This window comes from Cotesia typhae, unplaced genomic scaffold (assembly GCF_013202065.1).
Source record: "Cotesia typhae breed Kobodo isofemale line unplaced genomic scaffold, CoteBio_Ctyphae scaffold_121, whole genome shotgun sequence".
NCBI classification, from domain to species: domain Eukaryota; kingdom Metazoa; phylum Arthropoda; class Insecta; order Hymenoptera; family Braconidae; genus Cotesia; species Cotesia typhae.
In genome coordinates, this window is record NW_027423773.1 from 2,720,247 (window position 1) to 2,742,791 (window position 22,545).

Below are 22,545 nucleotides of genomic sequence, written 5' to 3' on the forward strand. Positions count from 1 at the left end.
ATAAAAAATTATCGGATAAAGTGCCATGGGATACTCATGTGAATTCATCTCTGACCGGGCAGGTTTCTATTTTTAGACGGAAATACTGGAAGCACGGGGGCTAGTGGTGTTGAAAGAGGAGGAAGTAGTAGTAGCAGCAGCAGTAGTAGCAGTAGCGGCAGCGTAGGTGGTAGTATTGACACATATCGACAAAATAGTAGGGCAAGTCCAAGAGGAATGATAAGCAACAGCGGTGGAGGTGGTGAAGCTCCCGGTGGTAGTAGCTTTTGTGGAAGTACTCCTAGTACACCACACAGTCATACAACTAGTGGAAGTTATTCAGCTGTGGTTAATCCATACACTATCAGTCCAGCCTTCTACACTTCTCGTAAGTTTTATTTTTAAATACTTCGTTCGAGATTGTAAGGGGTAAAATGGGACCAAATTTTATACACAGAGAAAAGAAATTTTTATTTTTAATATTTTTTATATTGCGATTTTTTGAGGTAGTAATTATTTCTACAGACATTGTAATTTTGACTATGTCAGCTTTAGAATAAAAATCATGTAACATGGTAAAAATTCACAAATAGGTGTATGAATTTTTACCATAAGGTAAAAGCCCCTATTATTAACATCTTATTAAATTTTATTACTTCATTATTGAAATCTGTTAATGTAATTCCAAAGTATAAACTATTAACCGCACAAAAATTTCATTATTTTAAGTAGGCTAAAACTTCTTATACGTTTGTAATTTCTTAACAATATCGTTAAGAAAGACCTTATTTTCAAATTCAGATTTCTCAATGGTTTTTTTAAGTAATTGCATTGTTTAAAATTATTTTAGATTATTTATAGTCTAGAATAACTAAATAATCATTAACTTATATTTTATCAAGTTAAAATAAATTTTGAAATCGCGGATGTCAATGATGGAGACACAAAAATTAACTAACGACATACCAGACCTGCATACTTCTAAGATGAACCCGTTTAAAGTTTTTTTAATTAAAAAAAAAAAAAAAAAAACAAAGTCTTACCTACACAGAAAGAACAAGATTACACTGGATAACATTCCAGATTAAATTCAGTGATATCTGTAGTGAAAAAAAAATTTCAGATAGCAGCTATTACAATCCAGATTATACTGAGTGACATCTGGATTATACTCAGTGTAAACTCCCATTTCCCCCAGTAAAATCTCAGATTATGCCACGTAAGATTCCACTGGATATAATCCAAGATTGTATCCTGTAGAATTTGGATTATACTCAGTACACCCTTGGATTATATCCAGTAGTATCTCCACAATTTTTTTTCTAGCGCTTGCGCTTGCGCAATTTTTTTAATGTTGAATATACTAATGATTGACTATAATTCAAAACTTGATAACAGCACTTCTTGTGTAGGTGCTAGAAAGAAAATGGTGCAGATATCACTGGGTATAATCCCAGATTCTACTGAGTATAATCCAAATTCTACAGGATACAATCTCGCATTATATCCAGTGGAATCTTACGCAGTATAATCTGAGATTTTACTGAAGGAAATAGGAGATTACAATGAGTATAATCCAGATATCACTCAGTATAATTTGGATTATACTAGCTACTATCTAAAATTTTTTTCTACTACAGATGTCACTGAGTATAATCTGGAATGTTATCCAGTGTAATCTTCTTCTTTCTGTGTATCCCTTAAATCCCTTCAGCCGATTGAAAAATTTGGTTTTTTTCCACTCGAACATCCACATAAACATCGTAAAATAATATAGTGACAGTGGTCCGATTACTTACAAAATTTAACACCGTACTTTTAGATTTATGTACTTTCGAAAAATGTGAAAAAAAAATTTTTTTTTAAAGTTATATAAATAAAAATGATCCTTTCTTATAAAAAATTTTTCCATTTTGAATGATTACATAATTATAATCTTAATAATTTCAGCGCACGAACAATATGGAATTTTCTATTCGTCTGGTGATGTAGGAGGTGGGAGTGCATTTGCCCCCGTAGTCAGACAACCAGCCACAACTGTTTCAGTTTCATCACCACATTGGTCCACACAACACCACCTTGCCACAGCTGCTCAGTAAATTGTTTCGCGTATGTTCATGACCACGCACTCTATGTATATTGTTATCATCATTTTCATTACAAGAACTGTGAAGAATTAGGCTTACTGAATTTTTACATGAGAAAACTCAATTCTAAATGAGACCAAACAACGTTTGCGATCATTAACTAATGAATTAATGATTTACGTATGTGATGATTTTAGTTATAACGGTGGTGATAATCTAATTTCGTAATGATAGAGAATGATGATTACATGCAATATAGCTGTCGCTTATGCTATTATTGTGAAAGTTACGTGAAAAAACTGACTAAATAAACGGTGAAAATAGTTTTTGATTTATGTACATCTACTTATTTTTTTTTTAGTATTTATTTTTTTATAATTGATTAAATTTTAATGTAATATAAGTAGGAATAAAGAACTTAAATATCAAAATAGATTACATTAAACTCATTTCTATGTAACTAATTTCATTAAAAACTTATGCCTGTAATTATCATGTTAATAATTGACATTGTATTTATGTAATGTTAAATCTTATTCTATTCGATTATACATTTGACTGATCTTAATGTACTCACTGTAATTTTAAATGTCAAAAATAAATTTTACAAGATTTCATTTAATTGCATTAATACCTACAATGATAAATGAAATAACGATCAATATCTAAAGTACATTATTTAATATCTCGTGTGAAGAAAAAATCGAATTATAAAAGTCGTTTGTTCAAGATTTTAAACATGACACAAACCAAAACTATTTTAAGACTTTTAAGACGCAAAAAAAAATTCCGAGAGCAGATTTTTGAAATTTATTATAAAAATTAATTTTTGGACATTTTCGAGACGATTTTTCGAGTTTTTAACCACAACATTTTTGAGTACGCTCTTTTTAAAAAAATTTTTAAGACTATTTTAAAATGAGCTCACAACGACAGAGCTCAGGAAAATTATTATAGAGCGTCTTTAACTAGTCTTAGAATGATCTTAAAATAGTCTTAAAAAAATTTTTATAAAGACTTATGAATATTTTATAGATAAAATTTATCCTAAATATTTTCAAATCTTTATTAATATTTCAAAGCACGATCGAAATTTCTACAGGCGTGCTAATTTCTATTTACAAATCAATTTCAAATTTGGATTGATCTCAAAACTAATCTATATTTGTGTCAAAATATGAATTTCAATCTTAAAAATTCATTTTGAATCAGAATTTTTTTTGCACGAGGAGCTCACAGTGGCAGAGTCCCGAAACATTAAAACAGAGCGTATTAAATAAGTCTTAAAATTATCGAATAATAATTTTTCAACAATTTCAAATTCAATTTAAAAAGAGCGTCATCAAAAATGTTGCAGTTAAAAACTCGTAAAGTCGTCTAAAAAATTTCTAAGATTTAATTTTTATAACAAATTTCAAAAATCTGCTCTCGGAATTTTATTTTAGCATCTTGAAAGAGTCTCAAAATGTAGTCTTGGTTTGTGTCACGTTTAAGATCTTAAACAAACGACTTTTTTAAGACAATTTTTTTTACACGGGATCTGTTGAAGAGATTTTTATTCAATTAAAATATATTAAAAGCTAAATCTAAAAAAATATTTTTTTTTTTGCAAATCTTGCCTCAGCTTTATTGAATTTTATCTTGATAAAATTTTAGGAAAATTTCGTTTTATATCCTATAAATTTTAAGTTTTTACGGTGAACTATTAGTTTACTTAATTTGATTATGTCAAAATTTTATCCGATCATATTTTATATAATTTTTTATTCTAAATTTTAGAAAAGTTAATCAAATTGTCTTTTATTGCAAGAAAATTTTAAAGAAATTATTTTTTTAAATCTTAGTTCAAAAAAATTTTTTTTGAGGCAAGAAATAATATAAAAAGTTATAAATGTGGAATTGATGACATTTAATTATAAAAATTTTTTAACTGAATTAAAAAAAAAAAAAAATTTTAATAAATCACCTTAGAAGCAAAAATCAAATTTAAAAAAAAAATGCGTTGACAATGATTACCTTTAATTAATTATTTACGACAAAAAAATAAGCTCGTGAGTTAAAATAATTTTTTCTAATCCTACTTTTGTCTTTTTAAGATTAAACAGTCAGAAAAGTTGAAAAATTATAAGCTGAAATAATTTAATAATTTTACGAAAGTTTATGGGAGGCGTTATGCCCTCGGATCCTCTACGTCGTATAAAGGGACATAAAAAGCTATAGCATTTTAACTTGCCTGCGACTTGCACGTTGACCTTAAACCTAGTCGCCTTACACTACTTAATAACTAATGTATACCACAATTCAAATAATTTTTATTTCATACTTAAAAAAAATTCTACAAAATTTATTATAGAAATTCAAAATCAATTTTTTTCAGGTCATTATTTTTTGATTTATAATTTTTCTATTAAAATTGTCAAAGAGATGTTCTGTCGATAAGAAAAGGAGACAAAAAAAAAACATATCGTCTATTCATAATCAATAAATGAATTTCTATAATTTTTTTGAAAAAAAAAAATTGGTGGAAACACGGATATTTGTAAGTTTTAGGTATAAATATATAAATAATTAACGATAAGTATCTAAATTTAACTTATTGTAAATTGTAAATTACTTGTAAATATTGTTATAGTGTAAAAAAGAGTATCTTTGATAACTGTATGCAACAAATTGGTATAAAAAAAGTAGAAAACTAAAAAACTAAAAGAGGTTTATTTTTAAATTATAATTTATATTTCTGTTTGTTATCAAAAAAACTAACGCGATACTTTATTAAAGTGTTTTGTTTAAAATTTATTTTTTTTTGCAGACACCCTGAAATATTGTAGTAAGAATTGAAAAAAAAAAAAAAATTGTAGAATTTAAGCCCTTATTTTTAATTTCAAGTATTTTTTAAAAATTTTTCTTGTTAAAAAAAAATTCAAGTTAGTTTTTTTTTTTTTGAATTTTTATAACTTTGTTATTAAAGCTGTTAGATTAATAAAGACTGTTTTTAATTAAATAATGTCTTTTTTGGAACTTTTTCGTATATTTTTAAAAATATTAAGAGAATGATTTGTTTACCAGAGAAGTGTAAAGAAGAAAATTGTCAAAAATTTAATTTTCTACAAAAATCAATCTTACAATTTTATTATAAAAATGCATTGTTTCGGAGACATGAGCAATTTAATATAGTAAATCAAGTAAATTTATCAAGTAAATTTATATTTTATAGAGCTTAATGTATTTTCAGTTCAGCTGCACGGAAACAAAAGATGACACTGGATATCACATCCCCGATTATACTGAGTGAAATAAAATTTCAGATAGTAGCAAGTATTATCCAGATTACAATGAGTATAATCCAGATATCACCCAGTATAATCTAGATTACAATGAGTATAATCCAGATTACAATGAGTATAATCCAAATATCACCCAGTATAATCTGGATTATATTAGCTACTATCTGAAAATTTCGTTTCACCATAGATATCATTGAGGATAATCTGGGATGATATCCAGTGTCATTTTTTTTTCTTGTGGATGATTTTTTATTAGAATTTTTTTTATCGAATATTAAATTTTAAAAAATACAAAAAAATTCTAAAAAATTTTTTTTTCAAAATATTAAGAAAAAAATTAAGATAAATTTTTATTTTGCAAAATAATTAAAAATAACTTTTTATTTACAAAATTTAAATCAAGAGCCAAAATGGTGAGAAAAAAAAATTTTTTTCCGATTTTTAAAACAATATTTCAGTGTCGTAAAAAAATCATAATTTTTAAACGTAACACTCTATATTAGATAAAACTTTGTAAATAAAACTTTTCAATCGGAATTATAGCTTATTTATTAGAATATACGACAAAGAAAGTAATAAAGGTCTAAAAAAAATAAATTAAAAAAAAAAAAAAATAAACCGCATTTAAATTTATCTCAACAAGTCCTAAGTAAACGCCATACAACCTCTGTAATACAGAAAGTATACGACAAATAAATTATTATACAAGAAAATATGATAATAAAACAATAACCGTATCTAATATATCACTATTGATAATAATAATAATAATGATTATAATAATAATAATTGAATGTTTAGGAAAATCACATTGCAAATAATGATTGTAATATTTTACATTGAATTATGCGAATTCGTTGCGAAAAATAAAAATTTCATTACATTCCAAATACATTTGATATCGTCTCAACTGGTGATTTTATTCTCATCAATCTGTATAATTTTTTATCTCAATAAATTTGTATATAATAATCATAATTAAATAAAATTGATTCAGTAAATCAGTTTTTACAAAATATCTGCACAATAAGTGAAATGTAAATCTAGTAAATATAATAATTATAATAAGCGAATTGTATTGGAATCGATCAAAAATAAAACTTTCATTTGTTGATTTCATAGAGATTTAAAAAATTTTTATTTTAGCCTTTCCTATTATCCAATTACTTGTCGAGATATAATATATAATACATAATAATTGTAAAATAAAGAATTTAGTTTTAAAATTATATATAAAAAATTTATTTTGGGATTTGTCGCTGCATAAAAATAATAGATAATAATTCATTCGTGAAGTAAATAATTCTTAACGTTGATGGCAACAGACGTAAGTTCTCAAGTTTTTACTGAAAAATTCTTAATTAATCGAGACTTTTTAGATCTATGTGTATAAAGTACCCGCGGACAACAAAGCCTAAGTAATAGAAATGCTATTTAAAATAACCGCTTCTGCTAAAAATTTTTCTAGTAGAAGCGTCTAGTATAGAAATATCGCTACAAGTTTATAGAGTTCCGATACAACGTTCCTTATCTTCTATATTTCATCATCCTAAATATGCTAAAGTAGCGCAGAAGAATTCCTAAAAAACGATTTGAGTAAATGGTAAACATTTTTTATAATTTTATATTTAATAATTTAAAATCATTGTTCTAATTTTTATCAACATCTTAAAAAGTATTGTTGCTCAATTTAAGTGATGATTGATCTCTAATACCAATTTTATCAAGTATAGTATAACTATTTCCAGTATGAATAACCCGCAGGCCTTATTACCCTACCGTAGTAAAATAAGGCCTATTCGCAAGATTTAAAAAAAAATTTAATTTTGTGTTTGTTTATGGTGAAAATTACCATTACTCCATTATATTTTATGGCTAATATCTTAATTTAAAAATTACTGATACATTGCTATAATTAAATGCAATATTTTCGATTTTTTTGCAAAATCTCCTTTAGTTAGGCCTTAGTACCCGCCAATACCTTAGTCTTCATTTATAAATGTATATTGAGATGGATAATGGAGTTTTTAAAACCTATGGTAAGAATGAGCTCTACTAAAGTGACATAAATTTATCTTACTTTGATAAATTACCTTCTGATGATTGTTTAGAGTTCTAGGTAGCCATTTCTGATAGTATACCCTGATAGCCACCTTACCTATAACTTACTGTCAATCTACGTCCGCAATTTGAAGCAAACTTGACGGAAAGAGTTGGCAAAGCGAGCGATTACCTATTAGTTACCTGTAAGTTACTCTGCAAATAGACGTCAAAACTTGCTGTACAAGTATTTCTGTCAAATTGTAGTTAAGTTAAAAGGAAACAACCACAAGTTTGATTGTTAATTTGTATTCAAGTTGCGGTCGTAGATTTTCGTCAATTTGCTTACAACTGTTGTTCATTGAAGAATTACCACCAACTTGATGTTAAGTTAACCGTATCTGCTGTAAGTCAACTACTTTCTGAGAAAGCAGTGGATATCAGGGTATATACTCAAATCTGATTATGGACAGCTAAAAACTTACTGAGCTCTGATAGCTATCTGAACTGAAAGTTGCCGTCAATCTACTGCCGAAATTTGAAGCCAACATGATGGAAATGAAATCTCAATTTTATTTCACTCTTTTTTTTTTTTTTTCTTTATACACAACATTCGATTGAATTACTGGATAAATAAATAAATATAATAGATTATTAACAAAGTCAGAGTCACAAAATTTTTCTTGAAAAGATGATTCTACACGCATTCGCTTCGTAAACTGCCACAAAACTCAGTATGAACAACAACAAAAAACGAATCATCTAAAAAATTTTAAAAAATTTATTTAAATAAAAGAATAAAATTATAATTAGTGACAAAGGATTAATAAATTATAATACTTTCTATGTTTTCGAAAATTTGATTAAAATTTCTTGGAGTAAAATAATTTTACTTGAGTGTTAATGAATTCACTTAACGTTATAATATATCACTCTTAGATTCCTCTTTTGTAAGCTTGTGTAATAAATATATAGAACAGTGCTATCAATTTTCATCGTAAACTCATGATTAGAGAAGAGGTCAAAAATGAAAATTTATTATTATACAAATAATTCAAGTCATTAATATGGCATACAAAATAGATATTTATTCTTTGAATAAAAAAAAATTATTTTGAGCTTCAATGATTAGTTTAACTTCAATTTTTTCGATATGGCTTAGGACATTGAGATCGTTTAATGCAATTTCCAGACCGTTCATCTAAAACAAATCCTCTGTCTTTGTCACAGACGCAACTTGTAGTCACACATTGCTGTAAAATAATTTAATTAATTAATTCCTTAATGAGAATAAAAAAATAAATATTTATTTACTTAAAAAATACTATTTCGGAATATTTACAATAGGTCCAGGATTAGGATTGTCGCAAGTTGCTGGAAGGGCACAAGTGTCTACTTCTCCATATTTACAAGGTCTCTTTTGCATAGCGTCTAAAAAAAAATTGTTTTTTCATTACTCTTATTATTTCATAGATAATTTAAATTACTTACTTATTTGAACAAATAAAATGGCCGTTAGTAGAAAAATTATTTTAAAATTCATTTTTTATATATTTAACAATATTTCGATTGCTCGCGATTTATATACTACTTATTGACAATAATTAAGCTTCTTATATACGCAAGTCTTTATTTTTTCAATATCAAATGACTCAATGTTTACTTATCGATTTATTATCAGTCTGTAAAATTGCGATAATTTTTTAAATTTAATTTATTATTAGTATAAATTCATTGTAAACATTGCACATATCAAACATATTGATATTTTTATAAACTTTTTCCTTATTTGCTTAATATGAAATGAATTGAATGAGTATATTCTTTAAAAATATTTTATTTTGTTATACAATAAAAAATTTAATATAAAAATGTTAAAAACAAAATTTTTTGATGAAAAATTATCTACTGTGTAAATTACACTGCTTTTAAAGCTCAATAATATTTAAAAGCTCATCTCAACCATGACAAATTGCATTTTTGCGAAATCTGAAATTTCTCCAATACTATTTACTGCCAGCATGAGCACGAATTATTCGGGAGTATCTTGTACACGACATGTTATCGATAAAATTTTGTCAAATATTATGCTTAAAAATTTAAGTACATCGGAATTCTTCATTATTGTTCCAATGTTTATTTTTGAAAATAATATAAAAAATTTTGGAAAATCCAAAATTTTTTTTTTTTTTTTTTTTTCATTTGTTTGTTTAAAAATCGCATAAACTTTCAAGGTCATGAGCGACTACGGTAGGATAGGAGGTAAACATTTGAGATTAGAACTCGTTTTATTACACGTTTTTTATTAGCTTCACTTGTATGTTTGTATGTTTGTAACCGACTTCTTTGGGCGCGATTTTGACGCACTTTAAACCGCCAGATTTCATTCAAACTTTGTAGATTTATCGAGGACCGATGACAATACACTAATTTGATAAAATTATTCCATTCTTCAATTTGCAAAATAAGATTTTTGTTAATTTATATAATTTTTATCTATAGTCAATAAGACAGAAATTTTAATTTTCCAACCATTATCTTTAGCCGATTTATCTAATATCAACAAAGTGCATGCTGGTAAGTTAGTTACCAAATAATAGTTTAAAATTAAAAAAACACGCTTTTTATAGAAAACTGAACTAAAAAAATAGAAAATAAGATTTAATAAATTTAAATTAAGAATAGTGTTAAAAATTTCAATAAATGTAATTTATAATAGTGTAAATAAAAAAAAAATGTATTTTATTTTAAAAAAAGCGTGGGATGCATGGGTCAATATGTACTTTTATTGTAGGGATTACAGTAGTTTTCAATAGGCTATTACTCAGAATGATACTGAAGCAAATTAAAGAAAAAAATGGACTTAAAAAGTAAAGTTTTTTGGGAGTTATCGTGACCACAACCCGGCGTCCACCGAAATATTTTTTCAAAAAGGTTTTTTTTATACTATCTCGAAAAAAATAGTGTTTTTTTAAGTATCACTGTCATAAGTGCAAAAGAATCGCGCTTAAGGTATGCAAAAAAAATAACTTTTAAAATTGAAATGTAATAATGATGTATGTTGCAACAGAACCAGAAATCTGAAAAATTAATAGAAAATTAATAATCAATCGAAAAGAAAAAAAAATACTAAAGTAACAGTTAAAAAAATTCCATTAACTTACAAGCACAAGGAGCGTGCGATCCAACGATACTATATCACAACTTGTGATTTTTATTTTGAAACTTAGAAGGTCACTCAAAAATTTATTCCACTATTGTAAGAAAAAAAAATATTTTTAAAAATATATTTTGTCTTTTGTATCAATCACTTAATCCTACTTACTATGTCTTTATTTCTCTTATTCGTATATTTGTTCACAACCAAAATAATGATTCGAGGTGTTTTTTCATTCTGAAAAAATGTGAAATTTAATTTAAAAATTACTAACATAAAAACCTTCTTGTGTACCTGAATAATTATTTTATTGACAGTAGAAGTCAGTAGAATCAGAAGGAAACTAGTCTGAAGTACAAATATTCCGTAATAGAACATTGTGACACCCCCTTTGGGCCCGCCCATTATATCACAAATCAAAATGTATACTATAATAATAGCTCTCATAAAAACTGCTAAAATCAAACATAAAATCGGTAGCCCGTAAAAATTTTCTACGTCTTGACATATTTCAAATAATGCGTATATAGATTTTAGATTATCAATATTAATCATAGCTGTTTGATGCGAGAGTAACACTTCGGCTCCAAGCATATTCCTTTTTACTTTTTCGAAGTTCAATATTCTTGATTGAACGACTCTGAAGCGTTTATTAATCATGCTTAGTAACAACGAGTACTAGAAAATCAATCCAAAAATAATCATGTTGGGTAAATAGCGTATAATTACTGCTATTAATGTCGAGAACTGTAGGAACAACAGAAAATGAATGACCATGAAGATAATAAAATTTACAAAAAATAGTATGTAATAAACAGTATGTTTCGTTTCATGCTCTTTAACGTTAAGTCTGTTGTCTAAACACATAATACGATTGAAGACTCTCACTAAAATTTTTTGCCTAATTATGTACAACAAAATAATCAGAACTACGCACAGATTTGATGAGAACATAATTGGCATCGTTAATGCTGCAACTTTAGTCTGATGATTATATTTGGAATGTAGCTTATCATAAAAACTATAATAAATTGACGCCAATATTATTGATATTATTATTAACATGTTATAGACTGATCCAATACGTGAAGTGGTGTACAAACTACCGTTATCAAACGTACAATTTTTTCCAAATAGTTGGGACGTATTTCATGTCCACGGAGATACTCCACTTAGTTTCAAAATTATGTTGTGGAATAATGTAAAATATCGGTAACACAATGAGTAATTAGATTTTTTTCCTGGTATATTCGGAAGCATGTTTAATGGTTACGAGGTGTACTTTTATTGTAGATGCTTGATATGTTGACTTTCTGTTGTTGCAATTCACACTGAGTAGCATGAAAAATGATTGCATGTTTAGATTTTATTTTTTGCGATTACTACTTCGGATTAGCATTGAAATATTAATGGCTTTAATTGCAAACATGGGTAAAAGATAGAGTTTTATATTGACATATAATCAATTTTCTGATCATTCGACTTTGTTGAACTTCATTAAGGTAGTTTCTTCGTGGTATAGTGTGGTCAGAGAGTATTTAAAATTATCAGAAGGTCTATACTGCTGTCTAATAATAATTTATCACACACGGCTAAAGAAACATAGGGATTTTTCCTATTTTTTCGATGTTAACATGGGAATTTTTTCTTCATTAACATGATAGAAATATCCATGTGACATAGGAAAAATGCATTTATCACTAAAATTTATGTAACTTAATTTAATAATTACAAATTTTCATAACAATTTTCTCATTCGAGCAATTTCAGATAATTTAAAAGTAAAACAGTGATATACAGTCGGTTTGTGATAAAAAAAATTCGAGTAAATTTTTTTCAAATTTTGCTTTACATTTCGAAAAAATTAAAAATCCAGCAGATTATTGACGGTGTAGCTTAAATTGCCATAACTTTTCCGAAAATTGACTTATCGGGATGATTTTTTTTTCAAAATTTTTTTTATTAAATGTTCTTTTTGGGAAAAAATAGAAAAAAATTATTCAAACCTTCCTTCATCGTTATTTTTTAGATTTTCCGAAAAAACTCCGAATTTCTCAATAGAAAACATTTTTAATTTCTTTTTTCTTTCTTTCATATGAAACTTTGACATTTTCTACAAATATCCTAAAAATTTCAGAATGGTTTTTTTGTCGATTTCGATTTTTTTTCAATTGAAAAAAAAAATTTTTTTTCATGTCATAAATGAATTTTTCCTATGTCACATGGATATTTCTATCATGTGAATAAAAAAAAAATTCCTATGTTAACATTGGAAAAATAGGAAAAATCCCTATTTTTTTTTCGCCGTGTAGAAATACTATATAACAATGATCAAAAAAATGTTTTAATTATTATATCTCGACAACAAAACGATGAAGTGCTACTTTGTTTAATTAATTAATCAAAAAAATATTATTTTATATTCTACTATTTTTTTTTATTCTGTCGAGAAATTTTTTTAGTATAACAGAGAATATTTGAGAAGTCTGAGAGTTTTAGATGCTATTAATGAGAAGGAAGCTTGAAAATTGGGAATTTTGTTATTAAATATCTTGCTTTCTAAACGGTCAAACATTCTTAAACTTCGAGATTTATTAGTAAACGTTATCCTTAAGCCGTGAAAAAAAAAAAATTACCAAAATCTGCCGGATATCGGTTGGACGAAGAAACTATCTTAAAGAAGTATAAAAATTCTTGAATCTTGTGAGCTTGAGATTATAAAAAAATTTCGAGGGTGGCTTGCAAAGTCAACTGTTTTCCAAATTTTTCTTCTTTAGTCTATTTCTTCAAGAATCGGTAATTTAACATTATTTTTTTTCTAAATCCCGAAACGTCAATCATCCGACATTATTATTCCAAATCACCGACATTACTTTCACTTTCAAAACATAGCCATTCAGAGCTTTATATTACAGGATCTCATTGAATAAAATTTAATGTAGTGTCGTGTTTTGCAATAATTTTTTTTATTTGAAATTAAAAATCATTGGTAATAGGTCAGTGTATTAAGATAAATCGAATAAAAGTGAATATTGCAGATTTTAATTATTTTGTACTCAATAGTGAGTTACACTGACATTTATAAGCGAGTATAGGTTCGTGGTCATTGTATCTAATCACTTGTCAATCGTTATCTTTATATGTGTATTTTAACGAGTCTGCTGTGGAATAATTTAGAGTTTTCTATAATCATGTGTTTATTTACACATTTATGGTGTCGTTCAAGCACCGTAAAACAAGGTCATCCACCCACAGAAGGTTACGATTCTCGAAAGAGACTATCTCCAAGCCTCATTCAATTATATACTCGCATAACTAACATCTTGATCTCGATTTAATCCTACTATTTACTCAGTTCCCAGGCAATTTTATTTTTACGATTATTTAGTTTTATTATTTACTGTGGCAATTAATAGCGCCTTGTTACATAAAAATACGGATGTTTTATGATCGACAAACGCTTAAAATAGTCGATAAAAATTTGCTAATCTAAAAAAATAATTGCGGAAGTAAAAAATTGATTTTTAGTTAGGATTTCATGAGATTGTATTCGATAATTAAATTAATCTTTACAATTGAACTTTTGCAAAGCAAGAGAAAGAGAGCTTCCTTAAATTACAATTATTGGGCACGACCAGTCGTGGTATATCGAGACGGCTGCTTAACTATTGTTTGGTTGTCTCTCAAACTCGATTCTCTCGCAATCTAAAGATGAATTTTTTAAGATATTTAGTTGAATATTGCTTGCTGAACCAAAAGGTTCCTTTAAGGTTATCCGTGTGCTTTGTGAACTTTTACGGTTAATGCTAAAAGTGCAGGCTGTATCTTCTTGTAATAATTTTGCTAAGACAGATAATCAGATACATCGGTGAATGTAAGAGAAACAGTTACTGTGATGTTACTGATAAAAATAATGTCACACTGATACAATGTCAATACTCAAGTCAACAACAAGAGTTTTAGATGTCAAAATTATATTTTTTTTTTTTCATGAAAAAAAAAGCAATGAAAAAGTGTTGGAATATGCGTCATTATTTTCTTGCCAGAGTTCAAAATTAATTAATCGTATCAAATACTATTTCGATGAATGAATGTTTATATGGTGATAGATGTTTATATGATACAGGATATTTTCTATGTGTTTATAAAAATAAGTATAAAGTACTAAGTTAGTTATAAGTCTTATTATTATTATTATTATTATTATTATTGTTATTATTTAGTGTGTGACTGAAAGATCGTTACACTTTTTCAGTTGAGTTTTAGTCAGTTGATTATAAGAGCGCTCTTTGTAAAGATATTCCTATCGAGTCATAATTTAATAAAGGCACTATAATAGAATAGAAAATTTCATGCTTACTTGTGTTTTTTCTTATTTAAATTATTATCAATTTTTATATACTTTGATAATAATATAGAAAAAAAATAATTACATTAATTTTGGAGTTAACTATGAATTAAAAAAAATTTAGATCAGTGATTGTTAAATAGTAGGAGTATGACAGCGATGAAAAATTTACTAATCTTAAGTTCTTTTGATGCTACAAATTTTAAAAAATTTTTTAAGGTGCACTGACAGAAAAGTGGATAGTTAACTGAATTATCACGTAACTAATAAAGAGATAGAATTTTTTTAATTTTTTTTTTTGAAGTCACTCGAACTATGCATTAGTTTAAGTAACTATTGATAAATAGTTATATCAACTGCATTTTAATAAATACTAGTATACGTTGCGCGCGCAAGAAAATTTTACTTAAGGGGGTATTCTGGTCTAGAGACATGAATTTTAGGTAATTTTTGAAGTGCTGTAAAAAAAGGCAAGCAATATTTTTACCATCAATTTTTTTATACATTATTTATTCACATTAGAAGCATACAAAAAAAAATAAAAAAGTAAAAAAAATTCAAAATTCCGTTAGTTATCAGCTGATGGAGTGGGGCGTCTCAAAAATTTGGTGCGTGACCATACCCACGATTTTAACTCTCCTAGCAATCTGAAATCAAAAAATAAAAAAGATTATCAATCTACAATAATGTCGCAATGTCTGGAACTACGGAAAAGTTACAAAAAAATTTTTTTACAAAATGGCGACTCTCTTAAAAGTCTTCTAAAGAAGACTCTCTTAAAATTTCAAGTAAATCGGTTCGGCAGAACCTGAGAAATCGTGGGTATCAGATTCAAAAAGACAGTTCTGAGAAAAACACGTTTAAAGTTTCAAGTAAAATTTTTGCAGTCTAAGTCATAAAATTATATTTTAAACTTACATTTATTCAATCTGCCATTCCTGCTTCATACATCGGACCTTCCTCGACTTCGAAAAAACTATTTTCGGCGTTTCTGTTTTCTATTCGAGCAGTTCTGGCCTCCTTTGATGCGCTGGATGCTCGTATCTCGGAGCGGTCAATCCGGGCGTTGTCTCGTCTGATAGCAAATGCATGCGCTTCTGGACCAATTTTCACTCCCATAATCGTCATCATCTTCAATATCGGTATAAAGCCTTCATTAAAAATACATACAGCAATAAATGTTGCAATTTCAATGATCTGAGACCCGGAATGGATATGCTTTGGAGCAAAAGTCCATATCAGCGAGTTTAGAGACTCATTATTATTTTGAGTTTCTGAACCCAAACATCGAGTCAATAACTCTTCTGATGATAAGCTCTCGTAAATTGGCTTTATAATTTTCAAAACGTGTCCTACGCACTCTTTTTTTTGGACAAGTGGGTCACCATCGTAAGGATCTATATCAAGTATACCCTTGAACGTCTTAGTGTCACCATCTCCAATATACTTTACGTATTTCACGCCGTATTTTTCCTCCGATCTACAGAACATTTCGACGATAGCATCAACTTCCATTTTGCCCGCACTTCCTTTATGGTTTATTGTACAGGATTCTTCATGATCTTCATACCAATCGTTGTATGCAGAAATATCGGAATTTTTCTTATTTTTCCAAACATTGCAGCCTTGACAAAAACTGGATTTGACCACGGTATCAACGACCTTCTTACAATTTTTTGCTACAAGTGTAGTTACTCCGAATAGCGAATTAAAACCTCTTTTTTTCCATGTGCCATCACCGGATACAGTGAAATCCGTTGGACTGTCATTAGAATCAAAAGCTGAAATTAACTCTTTTTCTTCATTCACAGCTTTGGAGATAATGAAATCATAAACTGTAGATGCGGCCACGTGTATGTTTTTGACACAAGCGTAATAAGTAGAGATTGATATTCCTTGACAAATATCCATTATGCTGCAGAAGATATTTAATCCTTCCCTGCCAACTCCCAAAAGCCGCATAGCAAATATCACTCGTCGGTTTACTTCGAAGGATTTGTCAACGAATGGACATGATGGAATGTAGCGTAGACTATCGCAACTGCATTGTAATGCAATTTTGAACCCGAGTCCGCGTTGAGCCGTTCTTGAAAATCTAATCTTGTTGTTGCATGTAGTACACGAAACAAACGAAGAAATCGCGGAAAAGACCGTGAAAAACTCCAAAACACAGTAGCCGTAATTATTATCTATAATCACCTCTTCATCATTTGATTTCTCAATTTTGCTGCTGATGCACTCGTAAAACTGGTGTTTTCCTGTTCCGTAAATCTATTGCCGTGAAATCGCCTTTTTTTTGTCGCTCTGGACGCGTAATCCTTCGCGCTGAGGATTTTTTATCCATTTTATTTAAAAAAAATTGAAATAATCACTCAAAATATTTTTATTTCACTCACAGCACATACGTTCACGTGGTTTACAGGTTAAAATTCAACTGTTAGCAGCTGGATGTAAGCGAATACTGAATATAAAAGACACAGGTCACCTAGAGTTATTGTATTACAATATATAATATATATATATATATATATATAACGGAACAAAAGGGCTTACTAAGAAATATAGATTCAGGTAGTCGGAGAACCCATTATGTCTTTTGTTCGATTAGTTGCAGCCCAACCGATTTGGATGCCTGCTCAGCAAAATACTTATTTCTCCGAAAATAATTTGAATTTGGGAAAATCCTCTCGTAGACATATTCTTAAATAGTTAAACTATGAAAATATGAAAAAAAAAAAAATCGATTTTTTTTTATTTCTAGACCAGAATACCCCCTTAATTCAAGAATTTTTAGTTTTGGTTCAAGAAAATTACCCTCTTCAAAATTATATTCTTGGTTCAAGAATTTTTCTCTTGGATCAAGTTAATTTTTTTTTCTGTGTAGATTTTCCTAATTTAGAGATCCAAATTTTTTTCTTACTGTAATAATAAATAGAAAATAAATTCGTTATTTTCATCATCAACTTCAATTATTAACTTTATTATTCATGAGGAATAAATAAAAGTCCAAAATTTTATGCTTACTAAATAATTATTTTTTAATTTATTGAGGCCTTTTTTGTCTGAACTAAATTTGATATGGTTTTATCAGATGATTTTTTACGGGTATCTCACACAAAATTTGCTCGCAGCTCTTCAATTCTTTTTACAAAGAAATTATTTATTACTGATCTTATCACAGCGGTATTTATTTCTAATGTAGCTAATTTATCTATACCATGACTAAAAATATTGAACATTTATTAATCCAGTTTCTATAATCATAATCCAAAGTTCTTAGCAGTCACATCACAGAGTGATTGCAGATTGCCAGTAACGATCAAAAAAATAAAGTTAGGCAATGAGCATGTGGTGAGTGACGGTCTTAATGAGGTAATTGAAGAATAAACTCGTTATGAAAATTAGTCCATCAGCGTGACATTACATTATTTTTGAAAAGTTTTGTTTGTTTCATCATTTGTAAGATCTTAAATATTATAATAAGTTATGAACATAAATTAGAATCACAAAAATTAACAGAATAAACTGCGGTTGTTCACGTTAAGTACATACTACAATGAACTACTCTATATACTCAATACATCAGAATTCCTATCCCACTACTGCACCTCGTCAGAGAAGAGGTACTCAGTTCTCTTGTATACCGGAATATAAAACCGGTGAAAGCGCCTGGTGGTGTTCCAGACTACTGCTCGGTACGTCAGCGGCAACAGCTCTGGCAATATTTAATTCTGATTGCTTATTTTGTTTATTAGACAAAGTGTTAGAAAAATAACAGATAAAAAAGTTATTGCCACGAATTTCGAACTGTTTTTTACACTCTTGTAATAATCGTGTTGTGTTTTATTTATCATTATTTTTTTTTTTTTGAGACGTTGAATGTTAAATAGTCTTCAGTTCGTGCAGGATAATACACTTAGAGTGCAAAGATGAAAGTTCGAATGATATTATTGACTCTTGTTGTTTTTGCAGTTCACGGGACTATCGAAGGATACCCACCACAAGTTATCAAATCAGGTGAGTAATCCATCAATTTATTTTACTTCAAGGGTTTACAATTTTAATTATACAGTGAAAGTACCTACGATTTCTTTTTAATCATTTTATTTTTACTAATCTGATTTATTAAATAGATTAATAAATAAAATGAAGAAATTTATTTTTTTGAAAAGTTTCTGGAATTAAATATTTGTGAAAGTTTGGTTTGTTGATGATTTATTCATGGTAATATACAAAGCCATTTTTTAGTGATTTTATTGGGTGAGATTAATTAATTTTATTGAGTTACTTTATTTATTGATGTGAAGATTTAAGAAATATTTTTTATTTTATATAAATTTATTTTTAACATTGATAAAAATTAAATTTATTTAAAAAAATATTTTTTTAAAGTTTCATAAGAATAATTTTTAAATTCAGTGAATTTTTCTCGGTTCAAAATTTTTTTGAAATTTTAAAAATAATTTTTTTATTTCGAAATTTTTTTTTTTGGTTTTTTTAAGGGCTTTAAAGTAAATTTTATAGTCAAAAGAAGTCATAAAACAATAAAATAAGATTGTAAATTTAAAGACGAACATAAACTTGATGTAATTCAGAAAGTTCATAAATTAATTTAATTGTTTATTTACAGACTTTTAAACTGCAAAAGAAAAAACATTTTAATATATTATTTCTGCAATAAATTTTATTTAATTATAAAAATCATGTAATGTTTTAAAAGCTTTCTCTAAATATCAGTTTGAGAGAAATTTTTCAGAGTTCATAAAATTTTTTAAATTTTAAACATCGTCAATAATTAAATTTTTACTATTTTAATTTTTTTTCGGGTTATGTACATTTTTTAAATCGCTAAGTGAATTTTTTTTTGACTCAATACTGTTTTTTATTTTTCAAATGTTCCAGATAAATAATCCAGCAGTTAGATTTGTATTTTTTGTTTTTTATTCTCGATTAAAAATCGTTTAAAAATATTATAAATTTTTTTAAATAAAAATTTTTTTTATTAAATTAATTTTATTTTTTATTTTAAAATATTTTTATAGACTTTTTTGTACATAAATATTTTTGGCTTAATTATATGCAATGTTTATCATGTAAAAAATTTTTAATTTATTAATGCCTTTATCTGTGTAAAAAAAATTAAAAAAACCTGATTAAGTGTATTTTTTTTTAAGAATAAAAATTATCAATTCAATTAAAAAAATATAAACAATCGTCTGTACACAGAAAAAAAGGTTTACTTGAGTCAAGAGAATGTTTTTCTTCCTAATTATTTTCTTGAGCGAAAAAAATTTATTTTTTGACAAGAAATTTCACTTATCCCAAAAAAATTAATGCTCTTGCTTTAAGAAATACGTATCTTGATCCAAAAAAATTTATTTAAGTCAAGAAAATCTTCTTGTTTTGAGAAAATTCAGCCTCTTGCTCCAAAAAATTAAATTTCTCGATAGTAAATTTTCATTAATATTTTTATTGACTAACATGTCAAATTGGAAGATCAAATAATATTGAATCATTTATTTTCATTCAATATGTATAATTGCACGCTAAAATAATATAAAATGGGTATCAAATATTCAAAAAAAAAATTTTCCAAGGTGAGAAAATTTTTTTCTCAGCTGAAGTAGGTGGCGCTACTTCCCTTAAGTATTTAAAAATTTTGATCAAATATAAAAATTTATTGTATCAAGTATTTGTGATAATTTAAATTAAGAAAAAATTAATTCTACCAAGAATAGAATTTCAAAAAAAATTTTTATTTCGGTCTTTCTTTAGGCACCCAAAAATTTTCTTGAGCCAAGAATTTTGTTCTCTAGTCAAGAAATTTTTCTTTCTGTGTACAAAAATTAGTTATGTAAGTTTTCGGCAAAAATATATGTGAGGATAAAAATTTTTTTCATGGAAAAATCCATGAATTTTTCTCTGTATCATTAAAAAAAGCATCTAATTGTTTACTTAAAAAATAAAAATTTAAACAACCGTTAGAGTGACTATAAATAAACGATTGAAAAATTTTCAAGGAGAAATTTCAATTAATAATTTTCCATATAATTATCTCGATACACGAATATATTTTTCTCTACCTTCATATAAATTTCACTGATTGCGAATAAAATACCATGTGTCAATGTATGGATCAGTGTCAATGACAGGATTGCAAATGTTGTATCCGCGGTAATAAAAGGTATATATTTATTAGCGTCCGGGTCATGTTCTCATAGCCTCATCGTATGAAACAACATGCCTAGAAAAATGATTATCATTTATCTGACATAAAAAAAGGATGAGCTCCGTCATCATAAAAAAAACTCTGTAATTGACATACAAAAACATTACTCGTGAATAGAATACTTTTACTACTTGAAGTCGCGTGAGTTGAGCTAGACTTACAGGTTGTTCATAAAAGCACACGTGACTCACAGTAAGAGTACTACACACTACATATGGCATACAAGATACAGGAGAGTTTTCTTAGCTATTAATTTTATGTACACTATACTATCTCTCTCATAGGCATTATTGTTATTTCAGTATTACTTTTTTACAGCCGAGTTATGGACGAGATAAACATACACGAGTTAAATCCGAACTAGCACGTGTACATAGTCTCGTGCAATCACGTGTAGCACGTGAGTTAGTCAGTCACTCTTGCACATAAGGATTATTATTATTTTTCGATCCATTTCGAAATTTAGTCTGTGAATTACTCATGTATGTGATAAGGTGCGTAGATGAACTATTCATTTAAAAAAAATGTGAATAGTCCAAGTCCTTTTTTTTTTTTTTTGGATCAGAAAAAATTTATTTTAATAAACCAAACTTGGGAACATAAATTTAAATGTTATTTGATTTAATTTTATACCGTGTTAAGTTCTAATATAATTTTTTTACTGTCATTTTTATTTTTCAGAAAAATTAGTAATTTTTTTTTTCATAATTTTTTATAATTAAAAAAATTAGTTATAATACAAATTCAATGCTTATTTAATTTAGATAACTTTTTTTTTCTTAGTGGTACAAGTATTGCACTTGATAATAATTCATCATTTTAAATTATTTTATTTGAAATTACACAGAACAAAAAAAAATTTCTTGAACCAGGAAAATTATAAGGAAGACCGAAGTATTTTGGAGCAAGAAGAAATTTTCTAGTCTTAAAAAAATTTAATTTTGTTCAAGAAATTTTCAATCTTCCTTAAGATTTTCTTGATTTAAAAAAATTTACGCTTGACTCAAGACTTTCTTTCTTTCTTTCTGTGTATACTTTAGTAAATTTGATATTTTTTTCTCATGCTATTGACGAATGTATTATTTTTTTTAAATTACTAATTATTCAATGGGAATTTAAATATTTTTTTTTCTAATTACTAAAGTTTATAAAAAATAAGTAATATTTTTCTCTAATTAAAAATTTATTAAAAAATGTCTTTTTTTTTATATTAATTACTAACTTAAAAAAAAATAATAACAATTAGTATTTTTTTTCTAAATTAAATAATAAAAAGAAAGTTTTACTTTGGCCTCACTAAATTTCTAAACATTTTTTAATCGAGCTAATCTTTGAAAATAATCATAAAAATATGAAAAATTAATATATTAATTTTTAAAACAAGAAAATTTTCTAAGGCCAAGAATAATTTTTTAACTCAA

The 22,545-nt window shown here is 27.0% G+C and overlaps 3 protein-coding genes across 7 annotated transcripts in view; 1 reads left to right on the top strand and 2 right to left on the bottom strand.

Moving 5' to 3' along the window:
- The window catches only part of Kn (EBF transcription factor knot), a 97,090-nt gene extending 93,492 nt beyond the window's left edge, over positions 1 to 3,598 (top strand). For 2 of the 3 annotated variants that reach the window (XM_074252598.1, XM_074252599.1), the window contains 2 exons: positions 77 to 367; positions 1,930 to 3,598. In XM_074252598.1, the coding sequence (XP_074108699.1) occupies positions 77 to 367; positions 1,930 to 2,078 (440 nt within the window). In that variant the 3' untranslated portion in view covers positions 2,079 to 3,598. Of the gene's footprint in view, positions 1 to 62; positions 368 to 1,929 lie in introns of those variants that run through there. The other variant, XM_074252600.1, reaches the window with a different exon arrangement.
- A 4,534-nt stretch (positions 3,599 to 8,132) lies between these two features.
- LOC141533639 (uncharacterized) lies at positions 8,133 to 11,808 on the bottom strand. Of its 3 annotated transcripts, none has more exons than XR_012480321.1 (6): positions 10,716 to 11,234; positions 10,555 to 10,644; positions 8,882 to 10,470; positions 8,733 to 8,821; positions 8,231 to 8,643; positions 8,133 to 8,152 (listed from the first exon to the last, which is right to left on the bottom strand). XR_012480321.1 is itself a non-coding variant. In XM_074252631.1 (3 exons), exons 1-3 carry the CDS (start codon positions 8,931 to 8,933, stop codon positions 8,530 to 8,532), a joined length of 255 nt encoding a protein of 84 aa, XP_074108732.1. In that variant the 5' UTR covers positions 8,934 to 9,037; the 3' UTR covers positions 8,457 to 8,529. The 3 variants fall into 3 exon arrangements, 1 of the variants encoding a protein (XP_074108732.1); XR_012480320.1 differs by lacking the exon at positions 8,133 to 8,152 and having other exon boundaries at positions 8,457 to 8,643; positions 10,716 to 10,784; positions 10,842 to 11,808; XM_074252631.1 differs by lacking the exons at positions 8,133 to 8,152; positions 10,555 to 10,644; positions 10,716 to 11,234 and having other exon boundaries at positions 8,457 to 8,643; positions 8,882 to 9,037.
- A 3,512-nt stretch (positions 11,809 to 15,320) lies between these two features.
- On the bottom strand, positions 15,321 to 17,102 carry LOC141533663 (uncharacterized). The gene is made up of 2 exons (XM_074252660.1): positions 15,814 to 17,102; positions 15,321 to 15,542 (listed from the first exon to the last, which is right to left on the bottom strand). The coding sequence occupies exon 1, from the start codon at positions 16,855 to 16,857 to the stop codon at positions 15,820 to 15,822; it is 1,038 nt and encodes a 345-aa protein (XP_074108761.1). The 5' UTR covers positions 16,858 to 17,102; the 3' UTR covers positions 15,321 to 15,542; positions 15,814 to 15,819.
- Between the last annotated feature and the right edge of the window lie 5,443 nt (positions 17,103 to 22,545).

Bases quoted from the DNA above. Each gene is read 5' to 3' on its own strand.
- LOC141533639 (XM_074252631.1), bottom strand. From the start codon at position 8,933: ATGAATTTTAAAATAATTTTTCTACTAACGGCCATTTTATTTGTTCAA. The intron at 8,822-8,881 runs GTAAGTAATTTA...ATTTTTTTTTAG, and splicing joins CATTTTATTTGTTCAAATAA to ACGCTATGCAAAAGAGACCT. The intron at 8,644-8,732 runs GTAAATATTCCG...ATTATTTTACAG, and splicing joins ATCCTAATCCTGGACCTATT to CAATGTGTGACTACAAGTTG.
- LOC141533663 (XM_074252660.1), bottom strand. From the start codon at position 16,857: ATGCGGCTTTTGGGAGTTGGCAGGGAAGGATTAAATATCTTCTGCAGC.